We start from the raw sequence: 20573 nt of genomic DNA, 5'->3' as shown, positions 1-20573 counted from the left end.
TACACAAATCTCATACTTAAGAGACTATATTATCTAATATCCCTTATTTTTTAAAAATTTACATAAAATTTTAATTTTCAACTTTACTCTTGATACATATCAATAAAACCCCACATTCTATTTTTACTCCATCATTAACTAAGTCAAGCTATTTTTTTTTTCAAAGATTTCCTTCCCTAAAATATCACCCTGATTATCAACAATTAAATCATCTTCCTTCCTAATTTTTTCTCCTCCATTAATGCTTAAATCATCTTTCTTCCTATTTTTTCTCCTCCATTAACACATGCACCTTTTTTTTTCCTCTCCTAAAATCTCTCCCTTTTTTAAAAAAAAAAAAAAAATCTATTGATACATATATAAATTTATTTAGCTATTCATACATGTTTATTCTTTTAATAGCGATTTATACGAATGATAAATATGATATCATTATATAGGTATTATGGTGATTCATATGATAGATATATTTTGTATGATTTTAACGGGTGATACATATTGTATTATGGTGATTCATATGGTAGATACAATTATTTATTTTAATTATTGGGTGATTCATATGGTAGATACAATTATTTATTTTAATTATTGGGTGATTCATATGGTAGATACAATTATTTATTTCAATTATTGGGTGATTCATATATATGGTATTATAGTGATTCATATGGTAGATACATTTTTTATGATTTTAACAGGCATATTGTATTATGATGATTTATATGATAGATACAATTATTTATTTGAATTATTGGGCTATTCATATGATATTAATGGGTGATATATATGGTACTATATTATAGTGATTCATATGACAGATACAATTATTTATTTCAATTATTGGGCGATTCATATATATGGTATTATGGTGATTCATATGATAGATACAATTATTTATTTTAATTATTCGGTGGTTCATATGATATTAATGGGTGATATATATGGTATTATGGTGATTCATATGGTAGATACAATTAGTTATTTTAATTATTGGGTGAATTCATATATATGGTTATATGGTATTATGGTGATTTATATGGTAGATATAATTATTTATTTCAATTATTGGGTGATTCATATGTTATTAATGAAAGGTAATGGTGTAGTCAGTGTAGGAAACAAAAATAATAATAGTTTTAAAAAAAAAGACTAAAAGCATAATTGAAACATAATTAAAATTAAATCTAAAAAATGTAGACTAAAATTAAAGACAAAATTAAAGGCGAAAAAGGAGGAAAAAGACGAAAAAACGTATCTTTCATAACTAAAGACGAAAAAAGAGAAACATAATTAAAACACCTAAATTAAATCTAGAAAAAGAGAAAAATTAGATATTTTTCCTTAAATAAAAGAATACAATGAATAAAAAAGAATCTATTATTTCTTTAAAAAAGAGAAACATAATTAAAACACCTAAATTAAATCTAAAAAGAGAAAAATTAGATATCTTTCCTTAAATAAAAGAATACAATGAATAAAAGAGAATCTATTATTTTCTTAAATAAATATCTTTGTCAGTTTCAAATGTATCATTTTTTATATGTATCAACTTATAACATATGTATCACTATTTCAAAAATCGAAATAAAATGTAATTAATAAGATAATCGAAATTTTATGTAATATCACTTAAAGATTCAGAATTTATGTAAGTTACCCTTAGAATAATAATACGAGGAAGCCCACAAAAAGAAAAGAAATACGTGCTCACTTTCTTTTTATTTATTTGACTTTCAATTGGTACAAAAATTATGAGGGAAAAATCTTTGAATCTTATGATTTCATTGTATAACTGATTATGCGTGAATTGCTCCACAGAATAAAAGAGAATTTATTATTTCCTTAAATAAATATCTTTGTCAGTTTCAAATGTATCAATTTTTTATATGTATCACCGTATAACATATGTATCACCATTTCATAAATCGGAATAAAATGTAATTAACAAAATAATCGAAATTTTATATGTAAGTTACCCTTTTTTTTAATCCAGACCCAACACACAGTGGTGGCAAATGATCTGAAGCATAGTGGATTTTAATATCCGCTCCTAAACTTAAAATGGATGTCAGGTCATTAAGTAGCTTCGTAAATCAACATATACCCATTTGATGAATCATAGGAAAGATGTAGACATTGGTAAAAGGTTGATTGAATGGACAATCAATGCCCCAAATTCTATCAGCAATTTATAATCTTAACAGTATTGGAGGAGATTATGCCATTGTTAGCTGACTAATGCTATTGTCTTTAGCACAAATTTCCTAGTGAAGCCACTGCTAATAGAAGCATCAGCAAATGTACTCCTGAATCAGTAAAAAGGAATGCAGAAGAGGTGTTGAGTTGTCTAATGAGGTTTTTGATCTTGCACTTATGAAGTTTAGGTCGAGTACATGTAGTCCATACAAAAATCATAAGGTGGGGAAACAAAACGGACTAAAAAAATCTGATAAAATATAATTAAATAAAATGCAGCCACTTGATTGTTAATTAAGGGAAAAGAACAGGAACAATGTAGAAGTGCTTCAAACATTAAGCTCCTTGCGACAAACAAGAAAAACAAAACATCAAGAGAAAACACGGGGAATAACAAAAGCCACACTTCAATTGGACTAGTGAAACAAAAATTTTGAAATTATATACAGCAAAAATCAAATGTTTTCCTAGCAGATACATACGCCTCAATTCCATCAAGATGGATTTTCCTGTAACCTATTAAATGATAAATACAACTATCCTATTCTGGACAGATTAAATTATTATTTTTTTCATTTACTAACTGATCATTCAGGCTGTGATACAAAACTTGACAGTTGAGACAGCTAGATTAAATTCCCAGATCAAATGAAGGAGCGTTTCCATCATCAGGAATTTGAGTAATAGGTCTTGAAGTCACTGTCTTCTGAACCACGATCTCTGATTTGTTTCTAAGCATTCTAGCAGCCTCTTCTTCCACTGCATCAAAATCGATACTTTCATAGAACAGGTCATCATCAAATGGATCACCAACTACATTCTGTGCTGCTTCTTCCAAAAGATGCAAGTTTCCACCAGAAGCTGTAGAATGACGAGAGAATTCATTTTGTAAATTGAGAACTGGCAGTGAAGTTGCTTGATAATAGCTCAACTTTCTTTTCCGACTCCCTAAATTGCTGTCGTTTTCTCTCAAAGAGAAAGTAGTTGAGCATGGCATGGCTTCTGGTGAGATTTTATCAATACTTCGCTGAAAACATGAGGAATCTCTCGTTGTCGACTTCGGGTCAGTTTGAGGTGTGTGATAATCTGCTGTTCCAGATGAGCTCTTGCTTTCATCGACTCTGCTAGCTGGAACCTCAGAATCAGGAGCAGTTGAATGGTTTAGAATTGGTGACTGAGTGAGCAATGAACGCCTGTGATTAAAGATTGGCTTAGGTCCAAAATCCAAGGGAATGAAGTCATGATCATCAGTTGATCTATGACTTGACATGCTAATTTAATTAACATAAAAGTATATCTGAAAGGACATCTATCTCCCTCATAAAATTGGCACATTGTCAATAACAAGCACCCTCATTCCTGAAGCAATTCGCAATAACATTCAAGAAAGTGCTGCAAAATATAACAGCATACCCAATATATTCCCACCAAGTGGGGTCTGTGGAGGGTTCAGAGGTGAGACAGAGAAGTTGTTTCCGATAAACCCCCAGTTCAAAACAATCTAAACAAGGAATAGTAAAAGGACAAGATACAATAGAAATTACCACACTCAATAATACCATAGACAAGATTCACCAAGTAATATAACAAACGATACAACATTCCAAAATAATACTAATCTTCTACCCAAATCCGCCTCCTCCACAACTTTCTATTTAGGGTCATGTCCTCGGTAAACTGAAGCTGCTCCATGTCATGTCTAATCACCTCCTTCCAATATTTCTTCGGTCTACCTCTACCTCGCCAGAATCCCTCCCTAGCCAACATCTCACACCTCCACACTGGGGCATCCGTGCCCCTCCTCATCACATGTCTGAACCATCTCAACCTCACTTCCTTCATGGTGGCATCCATCGAAGTCACTCTCGCCTTATCTCGAACAACCTCATTTCTAATCCTATCTTTCCTAGTACACCCGCAAGCCTACCGAAGTATTCTCATCTCCGCCATCTTTATCTTTTTGATATGAGATTTCTTAACATGCTAACACTCTGTCCCATACAACAAAGCCGGTCTGACCACCATTCTGTAGAACTTGTCTAACCACTCTGCCCCATACTTTAAAAAGTGTAATATATATATATATATATATATATATATATATATATATATATATATAGTGTTTACAACATTTAAAGCACTTCGCATGAATGACAAAACCCATGTGCGCCATCCGAAATAGATTGATCTTTTCCCTTTCTTTGGTTACCACGAAAGTGGATACAATTAAGCTTACGAAAAAATGTTACTTTTACCCCTACACTTAAGAAATTGTTTATATTTACCCTTCTTTTGAATTATTGGATTTAAATGCACTTCAAATCACAACTGCCCGCACCTAACGGAACTCTCCAGCCACCTCCAAACGAACATGTGGAGTCCATGTGTTGATACCCGGTTGTCAACCAATAACTAATTTCTGAACCTATTTATCCATTAGCCATTTGAGCTATCTCCTTCATTGGAAAAAGCAAATTAGGTTTCTTCTAAGTTTGTGTGATGTAACTTTTCTTTCTTTGATTTTCTTTATCTTGGTATGTGTGAGAAATATAAGAGAATAATATTATTGAATCGTTGTATTACATTTTTACACTAATACCTTACTGATAGACAATACATTCCAATCCTTTTTCAGATAGGACACTATATTACAAGCCTTTTCCAAGTAGGATTCTATATACTATTCATGTTCCTTCTCCAATTCTAACACTCTCACTCAAGCTGGTGCATATAGGTCATATGTACCAAGCTTGTTATAGATGTAATTAATACGAGGAGAGTGCGGGACCTGGTGAAACTATCTACGGGATGATCACTCAATTTTACAAATTTTGTAACAATATCTCATGAAAGTACTTCTCTCTAACAAATTGACAATCAATCACAATGTGCCTAGTCCTCTCATGAAATACCTAATTTGATGTGATATGAATAGCCGCTTGGTTATCACACACAAGTTTCATTTGACTGGTTTCTTCAAACTTTAGTTCTCTTAACAACTATTTAATCCAAACTAGCTCATAAGTGGCTACTGCCAATGCTCGATATTCTATTTTTGCACTAGATCGAGTAACTACACTTTGTTTCTTACTTTTGTTGGACACCAAATTACCTCCTACTAAAACAGAATATCTCCATGTATAATGTCTCTCACAAGGTGATTCTGCCCAATTTACGTTTGTATATCTTAACGATCTGCTCATGACCTCAATCCTCAAAGAGTAATCTTTTACATGAAGCTGACTTAGATATCGCAAAATGCGAACTACGTCCCAAGATAGGAAATGCCTGGCTCGATCACTATGAGATAATTCAACATACCAACCAGACGCTTATATCTTCCAGGATCAACGAATGTCTCCCCGTGTAGTGGCACGAGTTTAGTATTCAAATCCATAGAAGTGTCAATGGGTTTACATCCCATCATTTGTGTCTCCTCAAGAATGTCTAAGACATACTTGCGTTGCGAAATAACAATACCTGATCTAGATTGAGCAACTTCAATACCTAGAAAATACTTTTGTTAGGTCTTTAGATTGGAAATGCTAAAAGAGGTGTTGTTTCAAACTAAAGATACCATCTTGATTATTTTCGATTATAACAATATCATCAACATAAACCACCAAATAAATACATAGATTTGGAGCAGAATGTTGATAAAACACGATGCTTCACTATGAATCATGCCAAACTCCTGAACTATTATGCTGAACTTTCCAATCCAGGCTCAAGGAGACTATTTTAGACCATAAAGTGATTGCCACAATCGATACACCAGATTAGACTCCCCCCTAGCAACTAAACCAGATGGTTACTCCATATAAACTTCCTCCTCAAAGTCACCATAGAGAAAAATATTCTTAACGTCCAACTGCTAAAGAGGCCCATGTCGAACAGCAACCATTGAATTGTTGTCTCTACATTATTACACTGAGACACTATTTATAAATAATACATCCCAATCCTTTTCAAGGTAGGACACTACATTATAATCCTTTTCCAAGTAGGATTTTATATACTATTCATGTTCCTACTCCAATCTAACAGTATGTATTGAACTTAGCATTGTGAAAAGAGTTATGATTTTTCCATAGAAGAATTTCTCCCTATATTTGCTCTATTTTTTTCTTGGAAGACCACTTGAAAATGGCAACAGAAGACTTTGTTCCTCGGAGCGCAATTTTAGAAAAAGGTAAAAAAGAGGAAAAATGAGCCAAGACACTATGAAAGGTGGCGTAAAGTGTGAATTTCAAAGAAATCATAAAATGAGGATAGAAATGGATGGATATATTTTCCACTTGTCGTGACATTGAAATACAACAAATGAAAATAATAAATATTCCTACTTAATTGGGGTGTGTTTCTTATTCAAGAAAAAAACACAAATGAGTCAGAAGAAAAGAGCAATTTTAGAATGTGGAAGAACCCTAATTTTGCAATTTTTTAAGGAGATGGCTTAAATCGCTAATGGGTTCAAAATTTTGGATATGGGTTGGCCAATAATTGGGTATCAACCTATGACTCCATGTGTCCATTTAAAAGGTGGGTCCAAGAGGTCCATTACGTGGAGGTGCATTTGTGATCCAAATTTGAACGGTTAGGATATTTAAATCCGATAACTCAAACAAAAGGTATATATAAGCAATTTCTCAAAGTAAATAGGTAGATATGATCCTTTTCCATTAAGCAGATATATGAATGATTTTTCTAGTGCTAAAATTCGACCTAGCTATGTTAAATCGACATTTTTTATACTTCTTATTGTGTATTCACTCTTATTGAGAACATACAAATGATATCAATGTGAGAGTAATCAAATTAGTTATCAGTATACAACAACATACTCAGTGTATTCCCACATAGTGGGATCTATGGAGGGTAGAGTGTACGCAGACCATACCATTACCTTAGATGAAGTAGAGAGGTTGTTTCCGATAGACCCCCGGCTCAGGACCGATAACAGTATAACAAACATAACATAAATGCAAATAAACTAATACAGTATGCAAAATAAACTAACACTGTTAGCTAATACAAGAAACAATACAGCCACAAAATAATACTATAAACTATCTATTTGAAATCATAGAAATCACTCAAACACCACGAACAAGAAACTCCAGACACAAACAAAGTACTCTCCCCTACTGTTACCGATGCACTTCTACCCACTAACCCTCCACCCTAATTTGCGCCCTCCACACCTTTCTATCAAGGGTCGAGTATTCCTTAATCACCTCCCTCCAATATTTCTTCGGCCTACCTTTACCCTGCCTAAAACCATCCTAGTCAGTGTCTCATACCTCCGAACTGGAGCATCCAAGCCCCTCCTCATCACGTGCCCGAACCAACGTAACCTCACTTCTCTCATCTTGTACATCAACAAATTGCTATTGAACTACAACAATCCTGGAAGAAAGCTGATGATAGCGAATGTCAAATTGACGTATGAGTTCCTAATTGACGATTCAATAAATATTGCAACGATTAACTCAAAAGCCATTTTTTATTAACACAAGCAAATAAATCATGGAAACATCGACATAGCCCGAGGTTCCATAAGCAGAAGAAATTTATGTCATTTTGTAGGCCAGGTTCTGGTAATCAAACACTAAGCAGTAAGAACCTTTTGGATTGGGTAATAATACTACTCCTAGATCACTTAATATAAGACTCGATCCTATAAAGACTAAAGGAAAATCATGTATTGGTTCAGTTAAATGCATTTTTTATAAAAGAAAAGATTAGTGATCGCTTCAGGAACGACACAAGGGAGGAAGGCTCAGTCTGGGCTATGACGTGAAATCCAAGAGTCTCGATGTATCATTAATGCAAGACACATTTCTTTGTGAGTTCCGATGTGGCAGGCAGACATCTACACACCAATCAATAGTTTAAGTCACACACTCCCATAATCCATTTTCTCTTCACAAAAGAATCCTTAGAAAGGGATTCCAACTCAGCACCTTTTGAGTGAGATTTTGAGAAGCTTTGTTATAGTTCATTCTCTTTCACTGTTTTGTGCAGAAAAATTGTTGATTTGAATTACGTCAATCCATTGAAATATGGTATGCTACAAGTGAATATTTGCAACAAGAAATGAATTTGAATTTTAGGATGACTGGCCTTTTTAATCCAGTTCATATAATATAATTTGTTTTATTAGGACTAATGTCTGTGTGGTGAATGAAAGAACATTCATTTAATGAGTTGATGCTAAACCTCCTGCTCTTTAAGAGAGTAAAGGTTGTATGAGGCTAGCAGTTGTTTCTCACATTACAAGGGTCTCAACTTGGTAAAGTTCAAAAAAACAAGATAGACCACAAATGTTGCATCTTTTTAGCACTAAACCAACAAGCATTGTTGAATTCCTGCATATAGTAATTTAATAGGTTTCGTGTTGATTCGAAAAGGAAAAAAAAATATAACTAAACTAAAGCACACATCTAATAAAAACAGATTTAACTAGAGATAATTGAATGAAGCACTTATTGATAAGAGATTCCTAACTTTTGTCTAACTCCTTTATTTTCTTTTTTCTTCTTTGCATTGGAAGGGGTTTTTACTACGTCACTACAGCCACCATATTAGGGTGAAACCACATAAAACAAAGTGCCTCACCAAATAAGAAATTATAAATTTCAGCCAAGAAGTTCGTCGCCACATTACTTTATACTTCACATACCGAAGTGGTTTGTCTCATTCAAAGTATTTTGAAGCAGAAACAGATCAGTGCTTATAGACTCTTCTTAATTCTAAAGCAAGAACTACAAATTATTAATAACTTGATCCTAACTAATTGTGATCAAATCCAGATCGCCGACACGCTAGTCCCATGCAGGTAGAAGATGAATACATCGAACAACCTTGACCTGATTGTTTAATTTTGATTTACTTGAAGTTAGCTATTTTGAGAATCAGTTATATGTGACGCCTAGTCCCATTATGCATCCATCCCAAAATAATCTTACATTTTTTCCTTTTTGTAGACCACTATTTTAGTTCAAAATAGGAAAGTTTTCCCTCCAAAATAGAAGTGTGGATATTTAACCTCTTAAATTTCAAAAAAATTAATACTTAAGTGCCTAGGAAAGGGCGAAACTTTAAAAAAGTAAAAAAAAAAAAAGAATAAAGAGAACTTAATAAAAACCTATAAACTGCTATCATGTCAACTTCACCAGCCTCGACTTGACTATCTGCTGATGTAGGATCTATCCTGTCATCAATGAAACTATCATCATATGAACTGAAATCCTGCTTATCCTCATCATCAGATACCGAAACTTCTGAAGACACCCTGTGTAAGAACCATTACTTTAGAAACACATCAAGATGAGATGGTGGCGAACTAGGATTTTGAACAAGCAGGGTCAAATGAACACTGAAACTCAAATATGATAGTCGGACAGTAGGGATTATTGTATATATTCCCCTAATAGCTTTGAGAAATGCCATTTTGAGGTGGTATCCATTTAATAAAAAAATAAAAAGTTAGACAAAATAACATCGTTTCTTACTATACAATTACACATATTCTTGTATTTTGTACATCAAACATGCCACAGAAAAACAAAATAAGTAACAAAAAAGAAACAAATATATCAAGTTTTAACTACTTATAAGACATCAAATTTTCCTCTCGTGCAATTTAAGCTTTTCTTTTAATTAGGTTATAAAGATAACAATTAATGTCACCATTTGAAACACCATAAATAAAATAATGAAAAAAAAAAACAATTTTTAAAGCAAATAATAAGTAAAAACAGACGAACATAACTTCCATGTATACTGAAGAAGAAAGAAAGAAGATTTACAACTTTATATGTTAAAGAAGAATTTAAACTAAAAGTAAAATAAGCAGTAGTACTATTTATAAGCTATAAATATATATCCTAAAGTAAAATAGCAATTTAAATTAACTGATAATTCGCAAACAATAAATTTAAAAGGAAAACAACATGAAAATCTCGTAGTCCTCTTTTTCGTTAGATAGCTATCTGCTACTCCTAAAAGTCTAGGAATAGAGTTTTCTAATTTATTTATTTTTTTAGTTGATAAGTCTAGTGTAAGTCGTCATTACTTCAAAAATCAAAGTGAAGTGCAAAAGAATTTCGCCTATGTAGAGGTGATCTCAGACCCTTACCACGGCATTGACCCCACTAAACCACTGAACTACACTTTTTCATTGTTGCAAGCAGGTTCATCTTTGTTTACATACGTAATTTCCTTTTCTTTTTTAAACTGGTAATGGTGTATTCCTCTGCATTCAGGACATGCTGGAAACCCAAAGAGAGAAGAATTACAAGGAGCCTAAAATATATGTTCAACTTAATCTATACGTTCCTCTTTACACCAAAAAAGAAAGGAATAATACAATTCCATTTCACTTTCTGAATGGAATTAAATCTCTCCTCAAAACATCTCCCATTCCTCTCTCTCCACACTGTCCACCATATGCATGTTGGGATTGCTTTCCACCATTTCTTTTGGCTTTTACTTCCACCTCTCCTAATCCAACTCCACAGAAGATCAACAGTATGTTCTAGCATTGACCAATTTGTTTCTGTGAGGATTAGGAATAGTGACCAGATCTGTGAAGTTATTTTACAATGTGAAAACAAGTGGCTATTAGTCTCTTCTGCCTCCTTACATAAGAAAAATCTAGAGACTATTTGGGATCCCCTTCTTTAGAGCCTTCCTTGTGAACAGATTATACCAATCAGGAACAACATTTAAGCTTAGTTGATGCCCAAGTTCTCCATATCTGTTTCCATGGTCTTGCTCCCCCTCCTGGCTGCTTCCTCACCTCTTTTTGGTATAATCTGTTCACAGAAAATTTCCCGTCAGTAGCATGCTTCCAATTGAATGCGTCTGGAGTTGAAGTTCCTTTAAAGCTGCTTACTTCATGTAATAAAAGAGACAATCTATCCACTTCCCAATCATTCAAATATCTCCTAAAATGAATCTCCCATCTAGTATTGGACCAGCTTTCAACCACTGTAGCCTCAGGAATAAAGCAGCAAGATCGGAGTTCATCAAAGCCACCTGGCCATTCCATTCATCTTTCCAGAAGAGAATTCTGTGACCATTGCCCACCTTCCTGCTAACATTCTCTGAGAATCTAGTTCAAAGAGCCCTTATTGACCTCCAAACTGAAACTCCATAATGTAGTGACAGAATTGGGGACCCATGGCCTGCTTTACCATATTTATTATGTATGACCTCCTTTCACAGTGTTTTATCTTCTCTAGTATATCTCTGAAACCTCAAATTTCTAATATCAAGACCATCTGAATTCTTGTTGAGCTAAGCAGTTGACCACTTCACTAAATGCATACCCTTCCCTTCCATGTCGTCAAAACCACAAGAAGTCCCTTCTCAATTTGACTAGCTTCCTGATCACTTTGGAGGGGATTGGAAATAAGAACATTGCATAGGTTGGTAATGAATCTAACACTGCATTTATAAAAATGACTTTGGCCCCTAGTGACAAATATTGGGATTTCCACATGGATAGCTTTTTTGTTGTCTTTTCAATTATCCCATCCTATATCTTCAGGTTCTTTTGTTTATTGACTAAATGCCTACCCAAATATACAGTAGGCAGTTGCTTAATCTACACCCCAAGATATAAGCCAACCGCTACATCTGTGTCACTTCCTTAATAGGAAATAAGTTGTTTTCCTCTGGTTCACCCTCAAACCAGAAACTACCTCAAAAGTCGATAATAACACCCTAACGTAGCTAATTTGTTTTGCTTAAGCCTCACAGAAGATCACAGTATCATCTGCATAAAGAAGTTGACATATTTCCAAATTCTCACCTGCCCTGTTGTTGAGTTTGAAACCCTTCAACTCCCCATTATGATAGCAGTCCTCATCATACTATTAAGTCCTTCCATGACTAATATGAATAGAAAAGGTGAAAGAGGATCACCTTGCCTGAGAACCCTTTCACACATCCACTGGCTATGAGAACAGTATCCATGATATGCCTCCACTTTATGAATGTCCTCTGTGTTTGTTTACCAACTTGCTTACTGCCTTTTTCATTCTCTCAGCTAAAATGTTGGCAATGATTTTATAAACTCCGATAATGAAGATTACGGGCCTAAAGTCCCTTAATTCTGAGGAACCTACTTTTTAGGGATGAGTGTTACATAAGTAGCATTTAAACTCTTTTCAAACACTTTAAAATCATAAAAATGTTGCATAGTCCTCATGAAGTCTTGTTTTATCACATTTCAGAAAGACTAGTCGAAGCACATCAGAAAATCATCAGGGCCTAATGCCTTTTTCACTTGCACAAAGTTTGATACATTCAAGAACTTCTTCCTGTTCAAATTTTCTTTGTAACCATTCCTGCTCCACATTGTTTATGCTTGAGTTCCCTTGCAGACTAAAATCAGGTCTCCGTGTCACTGTCTCCTTGTATAAAGCCTGCTAGAAATTCTGAAACTTCTAGAGTATAAATAGAATTAAATCTCCAGTGAGTTGTTGCAATTCTATGCAAATATTTAGTGTTCTTATCTCCATTTTTCAGTTATTGTAATCTAGACCTCTGTCTCCATGCTATTTCCTCATTCTTTGCTACCTCCTCAAATTCCATAGTCAAGTGAGCTTTTTGAAGAAGCTTATCATCAGTCAATGCTCTCTGCTCCAGGATGCTTTCTAGACGAGATTTGACTCAAAATGTCTTCTCTCCACTGTCTTCAATTGTTCCTATTATTCATCCCCCACCCCATATTCTTTTAATTTTCCTTTAAGCATCTACAGCTTTAATGCCAAAATAAAGCTAGGGTGCCAGTGATATTGAATGAGTCCCACCATTCTTGCACTTTATCTTTGAATCCCTCCACACCAATACACCACTATTCAAATTTGAAATAAGATTCCTACTCACGATCACCACATGTCAATAGAATAGGGCTGTGATTTAACCTTATTTTTGTAAGAAGAGTTTGTTTAATCTGAGATAATAATTTCTCTTATAGATAAGAAAAAAGAAACACGTCAATTCTAGAAGAACTTCTATAATTATCACCCCTCCTCCATGTGTATGATCCTTCAAATAAAGGAGGATCAAACAGTTCCATGCCATTTATCCACTCAGAGAATTCAGACACAGCACTTGAGATTCTTTAGCAATCTGTTCTCTCAGCAAGATATTTGGTCACCTTGTAATCACCACAAATAACCGTCCATCACACAAACTTCTAGCTGATAGTTCCCTCCTTTCAATCTTGTTACATTCAGCATCAACTGCACTCAGATATCAGGACATGTCCCGATTAATGCCATCAAACTTGCAAGTGATCATTTTCCCTCCACCGTCCACAATTTCGCCCTTCCATACCCTTCTATCCCACATCACTAGTATCCCTACACTCCTACCTATGGTCCCCATATAAACTTCCCCTAACCACCTATTATGCCATAGTTGTTGGAACAAATTAGACTATTTCTGTCAATTTGTTTCAACAAGTAAATATATATCAGTCCCTATTGTAGAATAAGATTTTTGACTAAACTTCTTTTGGTCTCCCTATTCAACCCTCTCACATTCCATTAAAGTAATTTGACTTTCATTGATTAATAATAGGTGTTATCCTCTCTCTGCTCCTCAGCTCCCCATCTTTGAACTTCACCATAAAAAACCAGATTTCTAAGTTCTTTTGGGATCATACTATGCCGCTATCTGCATTTAGCGTCCTCAAACTTGTGTTCAACATCCTTTTTTGGTCTATCTATAAGAAAAGTTCATATGCAATTTTTTCAATACCTTCAAAAGAAGCACCAAATTGTAGGTTGAAATTGATGACATTTGAATGCACCCATAGAGTATTCCATTCCTTCTATTCTTCTTCACTGACATGGTCTTTCACTTGTAATGGAACTGGATTCCCAAAAACGACCAACTGGTTGTCTTTCTGGGTTATCCTTTCTTTTCTAGAATTTTCGTGTGTTGACTCCTCTGCTTCCTGCCCAAAATTGTTGTGCAAATTCTTACTAAGGAGACTTTGTAGACATTTGCCCATGAAAACTAAAATTGTTTGGAGTCGGAGTTGTGGTTGCCCATGAAAATATATATATAGAGAGAGAGAGAGAGAGAATATTCTGTTGTTTACATGCACAATTTCATGATGAATTCATCCACGTCAAAAAAAAAAATTCTCGACGATGTGGATTCAGTTGAACTCTCTTGGTATGAAATGTCGTGAGGCACATGAAATTCATTATTAGCATGAAAATTTGACTTCGGAACCGATTTATGGTGGTTATATTGCCATTTAGATCATTAACTGTAGGATGGATACTCTAAACATCAATGGGCTGCAGAACAAACTCATTTCGTATTGAACATGTCTATCGCGCCATTAATTATGGAGGTGCAAAATCACGATGATACCACAGGGAATTTCTATCATACTTTCCTTTACTCTTTTATAATGAGTATAATTGGAAAGTAACTATGGATAGTAAGTACCATTCTTGAAGACAGAAGAATATCTCAATCTCGTTCTAAATAAAATCTACTGCACAGATTAAGGATTTCACACAATTTTTCAGGTGGATTAATATCTGTCTCAATATTCTTATTTTCATCTCAAGATCTGCTACTAGAAACTCACCTTTTACCTCAGATACTTGAGGAACTTTTACATTTCCCTCTTCTGTAGTGGACAACGGTTGGACAGGGAAAAAAAAAGAACTGGAAGAAGCATTATGAGACTGAGGAAGGAAGCGGACGTGAATGAACGAAATGCCTTGTCAGAGCCACAATAAATAAAGAAGATGAGCTCAAGATTACAATCTAGACTTCAGAATTCACACTCCCATGGGTACGAAAGAATGAAAGGGATGGGTACTCAACTCTTATGAAGAGTGAAATACGAAAAATAAGAAGGAAGTCAAATGAAGAAAATAAGACATATGCTATCAGATTATAGCATAGCTGAGTACTACAGCAGCAATGTAAGCATATTGACTATGCAATTCATCTATGAGCTAATTTGAACGTGTGAGCTAACTACCATAAATTATAAAAGGAAGCATGACATTTCCAGTTCTCTAAGGAGGCGTTTGGACTGATATTATTACAGGCATGCTCAATGTGAGGAGATTGTTCATACTATGTGGGAGGATTATATTAAAGAGCAGAACAATACAAACTCATGTTCAATTTTACTTTTTTGTTGGACTAAAGTTCGATCAATAAATCTTGTATTTTTTTAGAATAGTTTTGTGGTAGTGTATTATACTTTTGTTACGAACTTTTGCTTGTTTGGTAAGATTATATAAAAAATTGAGGCAATTTTGATAGTTTTCACAACTTACGGGATTTATATGTTTATGAGGAAACATACTAACTTAAAAGATTCAAATTGCATTTCCAAACAAAACTTCAACTTCATCTCAAATGATTTCATATCATGATTTCAAATCGTGATTTCATCTCACATGGTCAAACGGGCCCAAAGAAAGAACTTACTCAGCTTCCTCTTCAATGAACTCTGCCACAAGGTTTGGCTGTCGTCTCGCACCTGATCGCAATAACAGATGCATCAATATCCAACTTTTCATCAAGATAAGCTTACTTCCCAAATGATATAGAATACTATATCCTTTAGAAGGTTGTAAAAAGTGAATTGGCAATTAAAACCCTCTAGTATTAAAAGGAAGAAGGATTAGCAGCAAGGGTGCTGTCTCTTTCGATAAAAAAGTAAAGCACTCAAGTTACCTATAGCTCTTCCATGCTTGAAACCAGAAGGACTGGAAGTGCCACACAGAGCTGTCCCTTTTCTGGAAGTACTAGTATTTAGCATGTCTGGTGGTTTTCTTCTAGGAAGATCACTGTGTTTGAGCAATCTTCTGAACTTCCGTTTTTTCCCAATACTATCTGATCTAACTGTAGAGCGCAGCTGCCAGTCTTCACTGCAGCTTTTGCCTGGCAAGTTTGCCATAGGAATTTGTTTATCTTCAACAATTAAACTAGTGTATTTGCAACTACTCGGTTCATTACTATCAATGTTTCGTATAGGAGTTGACATTTCATTATATTTTCCACAGGTACTACTGCCACCCACTGTCTTTTCATTCTGTTCTGAAGATTCGTTTGGTGTTGAAAATAGGTCTTCAACCATGATCTGTACACCTCCATCCTTAAACACCACTGCAAAAGAAAAGATAGAACTTATAAGGTAACAAAAGATAGTGCTGCAAAAAAATAGTTCCGTTAAAAGACTTGGCTTAAGGAAAAGAAACAGACCATCAGTTGTTGGAGATTCTGGAACAAAGCCGCTATTGATAAAGTTGGTCAGACGTGGACTAAGCTCCATATCTCCAAGCATTTTGTCTGGCTCATCTGCTCCTATTGGTGTCCCCGAAATATGGACTTCCAGACTCTCACCTATGCTCTTACCTTCTGGTTTAACATTGTGATCTGGACTTCCAAAATTTCTCTCACAGATATCAAACATATTCTGTTGCTTTGCATTAGACCCACAGAGTCTTGATGCTTCCAGATTAAATCTTTTTGTAGTAACTGTCTGAGTAGAAGAAACATCTTTAACTCCATCAGTACTTTCCTCCAGTTCATTCACTGAAACCTTTCCATGAAGAGGATCTTTTTCTGGCAGTTTGAACTTTTCAAATGATCTGGTGCTTGTAAATTTAGAAACCAAAGTTTCTTTTAGAGATTGGGCAACAAATGAGACAATAACCCTCCCCTGATCATCAACACTTACAAATTCTGAATCAAATAGGAAGCCATGTGCATGAGAGTTTTCCCCTCGAAATATGTCCAGAAGAAGTGCCTTCCGATTACTTCGGATTCCCACTGGAATGGAGTCTTTATTTTTTTCTGTTTTACAATCATCTTCATTAGAACAGCCTGTATGAATCTTAAATACTTTAGATACGTGTACAGACATACATCCAAATTCTGTTTTTCTGGACTATTCTTGCTTCTCTTCTATTTTCTTTTGTTTAATGTAGAAGACATAAGAAATAAACAATGCTCTTAAATTTGTGAGAATCGGGATCAAGAGAAGATTAGCATAAATTTTTGGTATTATTTGGCCTTCTTGCCTCTAATTCGCCAAGAAAATAGGAACATGAACTTGTTTGTGAAAACATGACAATGGCGGCTTCAATTGTTGGGATAATACCTATAACATATTACAGATATGGATAATGAAGCACAGCCAGCTATACTTCATGTGTTAAAAATAATTATAGCACCAGAACCAGATTCTCAAATAATTAGGAAGAAAATAAGAGCTAGTCTATCAGAGGAAAAATGCAACATTTCATGTGTTAAAAGATAATTATAGCACCAGAACCAGATTCTAAAATAATCGACGAACAAAATAAGAGCTAGCCTATCAGAGGATTGAAGAGAAATACTTTTCTTACAAGTAGAAGAAGAGGATACTCATAACCACCTTTGCCCATGTTACAGAATGTATATAGGCGCACCTTTTCATACAGCATACGTACACAACTATAAAGAGAGCACTTTTTAAAAACTTGTTTCCTTAGATAGATTCACCTGTACATGTATAAAAAGCTCTTATTCTTGGAATAAAACGATGAGGAATTCTTCCATTGTCTTTTAATTGCATGATATTAAAGCCAGACCAACACAATTCTTGGTTTACTTAATGTTGGGCCCCCATATTATGGTGTGTACACTCCAGTTGGCAGGCTTGGCCGCTTGGGTGTGTGGTGATGTTGAGTTTGTCCCACTCCCACGCTGGTCTGGTGATGGGATTTGAGATTTGGTCTCAATATATGGTATTGGGCAATCCTCACCTCTTGAGCTAACTTTTGGAATTGAATTAAGCCCAAGGTTCATTAATTTTTGTTGTTCAGTTTGTGCCACATCGGTTGTGGGATGGGGAGCTGGTCATGTAGAATTTGGGAAAGAAGAAAAGACTTCTTTGTATTTCAGCATGTTTGTAGAACCTATCAGTTACTAATTTAGGAAAGACAGTCAATGTTCATTACAATCAAATAAAATAAGATCTCCTACAATTATTGTAGGAGATAAAATCTCCTAGAATCAAGTTAATCAAATAATCAACACCCACTTAAGTTGGTGAAAAGATGTCGCGCATGCCCAACTTACAAATCAATTCATGAAAACTCGGTCTAGTGAAACCTTTTGTAACCATATTAGCTAGTTGTTTCTCTGATGTCACATGAAGTAAGCTAAAATACCACTTGTAACCTTTTCTTTGAAGAAATATCGATCAATTTCAAAATGCTTTGTACGGTCATGTTGAACAGGATTATTAGCTATGGTGATTGCAACATTGTTGTCAGAGTACAAGGAAAGTTCCCCTATTTTAGACAGTTTCGATTCCCCTAATAACGTTTGTACCCAAAAAAGTTTGCTAAAACGTTAGGCCATAGTCCTATATTCTTCCTCCACACTTGATATGGCAACTATACTTTGTTTCTTGCTTCAAGTGACTTAGTTCCCTCCTACAATTGTATAGTAATTGGATTTAGTCCTTGTCATCTAGAGACCCAGCACATTCTGTATCTGACTCTATGTACTCTTGTATAAGGAGGTGACTGAATTTGGAGAAAAAACGGCTTTCTCTAAAGCAAACTTTAGATGCTGTAAAAAGTGGAAGATAACTTGCATATGAAAGTCTCAGGGATAATTTATAAACCAACTCACCCAGCTGACTGAATATCCTATATCTGGACTAGTGTGTGAGAGATAAATAAGTCTTCCAACCAACCTATAAATATCTCTTTGTCAACTGTGAAAAATATGAGAGAAAATATTATTGAATTGTTGTATCTAAATTATTACATTGAGACCCTATTTATAAACACTACATTCCAATCCTATTCCTAATAGGACACTACATTACAATCCCTTTCTAAGTAGAATTTAATATGTTATTCCTATTCATATTCTAACACTCCCCCTCAAGTTGGAGCATACAAGTCATATGTACCAAGCTTGTTACAAATGTAACTAATACAAGGACTGGTAAGGGACTTGGTGAAGATATCTGCAAGTTAATCACTCGACTTCACAAATTTTGTAACAATATCTCCCGAGAGTATCTTTTCTCTGACAAAGTGACAATCAATCTCTATGTGCTTGGTCCTCTCATGGAACACTAGATTAGATGCAATATGAAGGGCTGTCTGGTTATCACATACAAGTTCCATCTTACTAGTTTCTCCAAATTTTAATTCTCTCAGCAATTGCTTGATCCAAACCAGCTCGCAAGTTGCTGAAGCCATTGCTCGATATTCCGCTTTAGCACTAGATCGAGCAACCACACTCAGTTTTTTACTCTTCCAGGACACCAAATTACCTTCTACCAAAACACAATATCCAGATGTAGGGGTGATCCTGCCCAATCAGCATCTGTATATCCAATGATATGCTCATGGCCTCGATCCTCGAAGAGTAGTCCTTTACCTGGAGATGACTTTATATATCGCAAAATCCGAACAACTGCATCCCAATGACTATTAAAGGGGAAGTCATAAACTGACTTACAACACTCACAAGAAAAGAGATGTCAGGTCTAGTCACTGTGAGATAATTCAATTTTCCAACGAACCGCCACTGAGTGGCTCCCCCTGTCCTGGCAGAAGTTTAGCATTTGGATCTATAGGAGTGTCAATGAGTCGACATCCCATCATTCCTGTTTCCTCAAGAATGTCAAAAGCATACTTGCGTTGAGAAATAACAATACCTGAGCTGGACTGAGCAACCTCAATACCTAGAAAGTATTTCAATCTGACAAGGTCTTTAATCTAAAAATGCTGAAAGAGATGTTGCTTCAAGTTAGTGATACCATCTTGATCATTGCCGGTGATAACAATATTGTCAACATAAACCACCAAATAAATACACAGATTTGGTTCAAAATGACGATAAAACACTGAATGATCAGCTCTACTACGTATCATGCCAAACTCCTGAATAACTGTGCTAAACTTTCTGAACCAGGCTCGAGGAGGTTGTTTCAAACCATAGAGTGTCTGGCGCAATCGACATAAAAGGCTACTAGACTCCCCCTGAGCAACAAAACCAGGTGGTTGCTCCATATAAACTTCTTCCTCAAGATCACCATGCAGAAAAGCATTCTTAATGTCCAACTGATAAAGAGGCCAATGGCGAACGATAGCCATAGAGAGAAAAAGACAGACAGATGCTATTTTAGCCACGGGAGAGAAAGTGTCACTATAATCAAGCCCAAATATCTGTGTATATCCTTTGGCAACAAGGCGAGCCTTCAACTGATCAACCTGACCATCTGTACCAACTTTGACTGTATAAACCCAACGACAACCAACAGTAGATTTACCTACAGGAAGGGAAACAAGCTCCCAAGT

The 20573-nt window shown here is 35.1% G+C and overlaps 1 protein-coding gene across 6 annotated transcripts in view; it reads right to left on the bottom strand.

Moving 5' to 3' along the window:
- Nucleotides 1-2587: 2587 nt before the first annotated feature.
- Nucleotides 2588-20573, bottom strand: part of LOC107867972 (DEAD-box ATP-dependent RNA helicase FANCM) — a 49389-nt gene continuing 31403 nt past the window's right edge. For 3 of the 6 annotated variants that reach the window (XM_047411993.1, XM_016714494.2, XM_047411994.1), the window contains 5 exons: nt 16465-17088; nt 15937-16368; nt 15688-15739; nt 9347-9493; nt 2588-3389 (listed from right to left, as the gene is read on the bottom strand). In XM_047411993.1, coding sequence (XP_047267949.1) covers nt 2828-3389; nt 9347-9493; nt 15688-15739; nt 15937-16368; nt 16465-17088 — 1817 coding nt within the window. In that variant the 3' untranslated portion in view covers nt 2588-2827. Of the gene's footprint in view, nt 3390-9346; nt 9494-13977; nt 14177-15687; nt 15740-15936; nt 16369-16464; nt 17089-20573 lie in introns of those variants that run through there. The other 3 variants (XM_047411991.1, XR_007055152.1, XM_047411992.1) reach the window with 3 other exon arrangements.

The sequence above is a fragment of the Capsicum annuum genome, chromosome 4 (assembly GCF_002878395.1).
Source record: "Capsicum annuum cultivar UCD-10X-F1 chromosome 4, UCD10Xv1.1, whole genome shotgun sequence".
Taxonomy (NCBI): Eukaryota; Viridiplantae; Streptophyta; class Magnoliopsida; order Solanales; family Solanaceae; genus Capsicum; species Capsicum annuum.
This window is presented reverse-complemented; position numbering and strand designations above follow the sequence as displayed.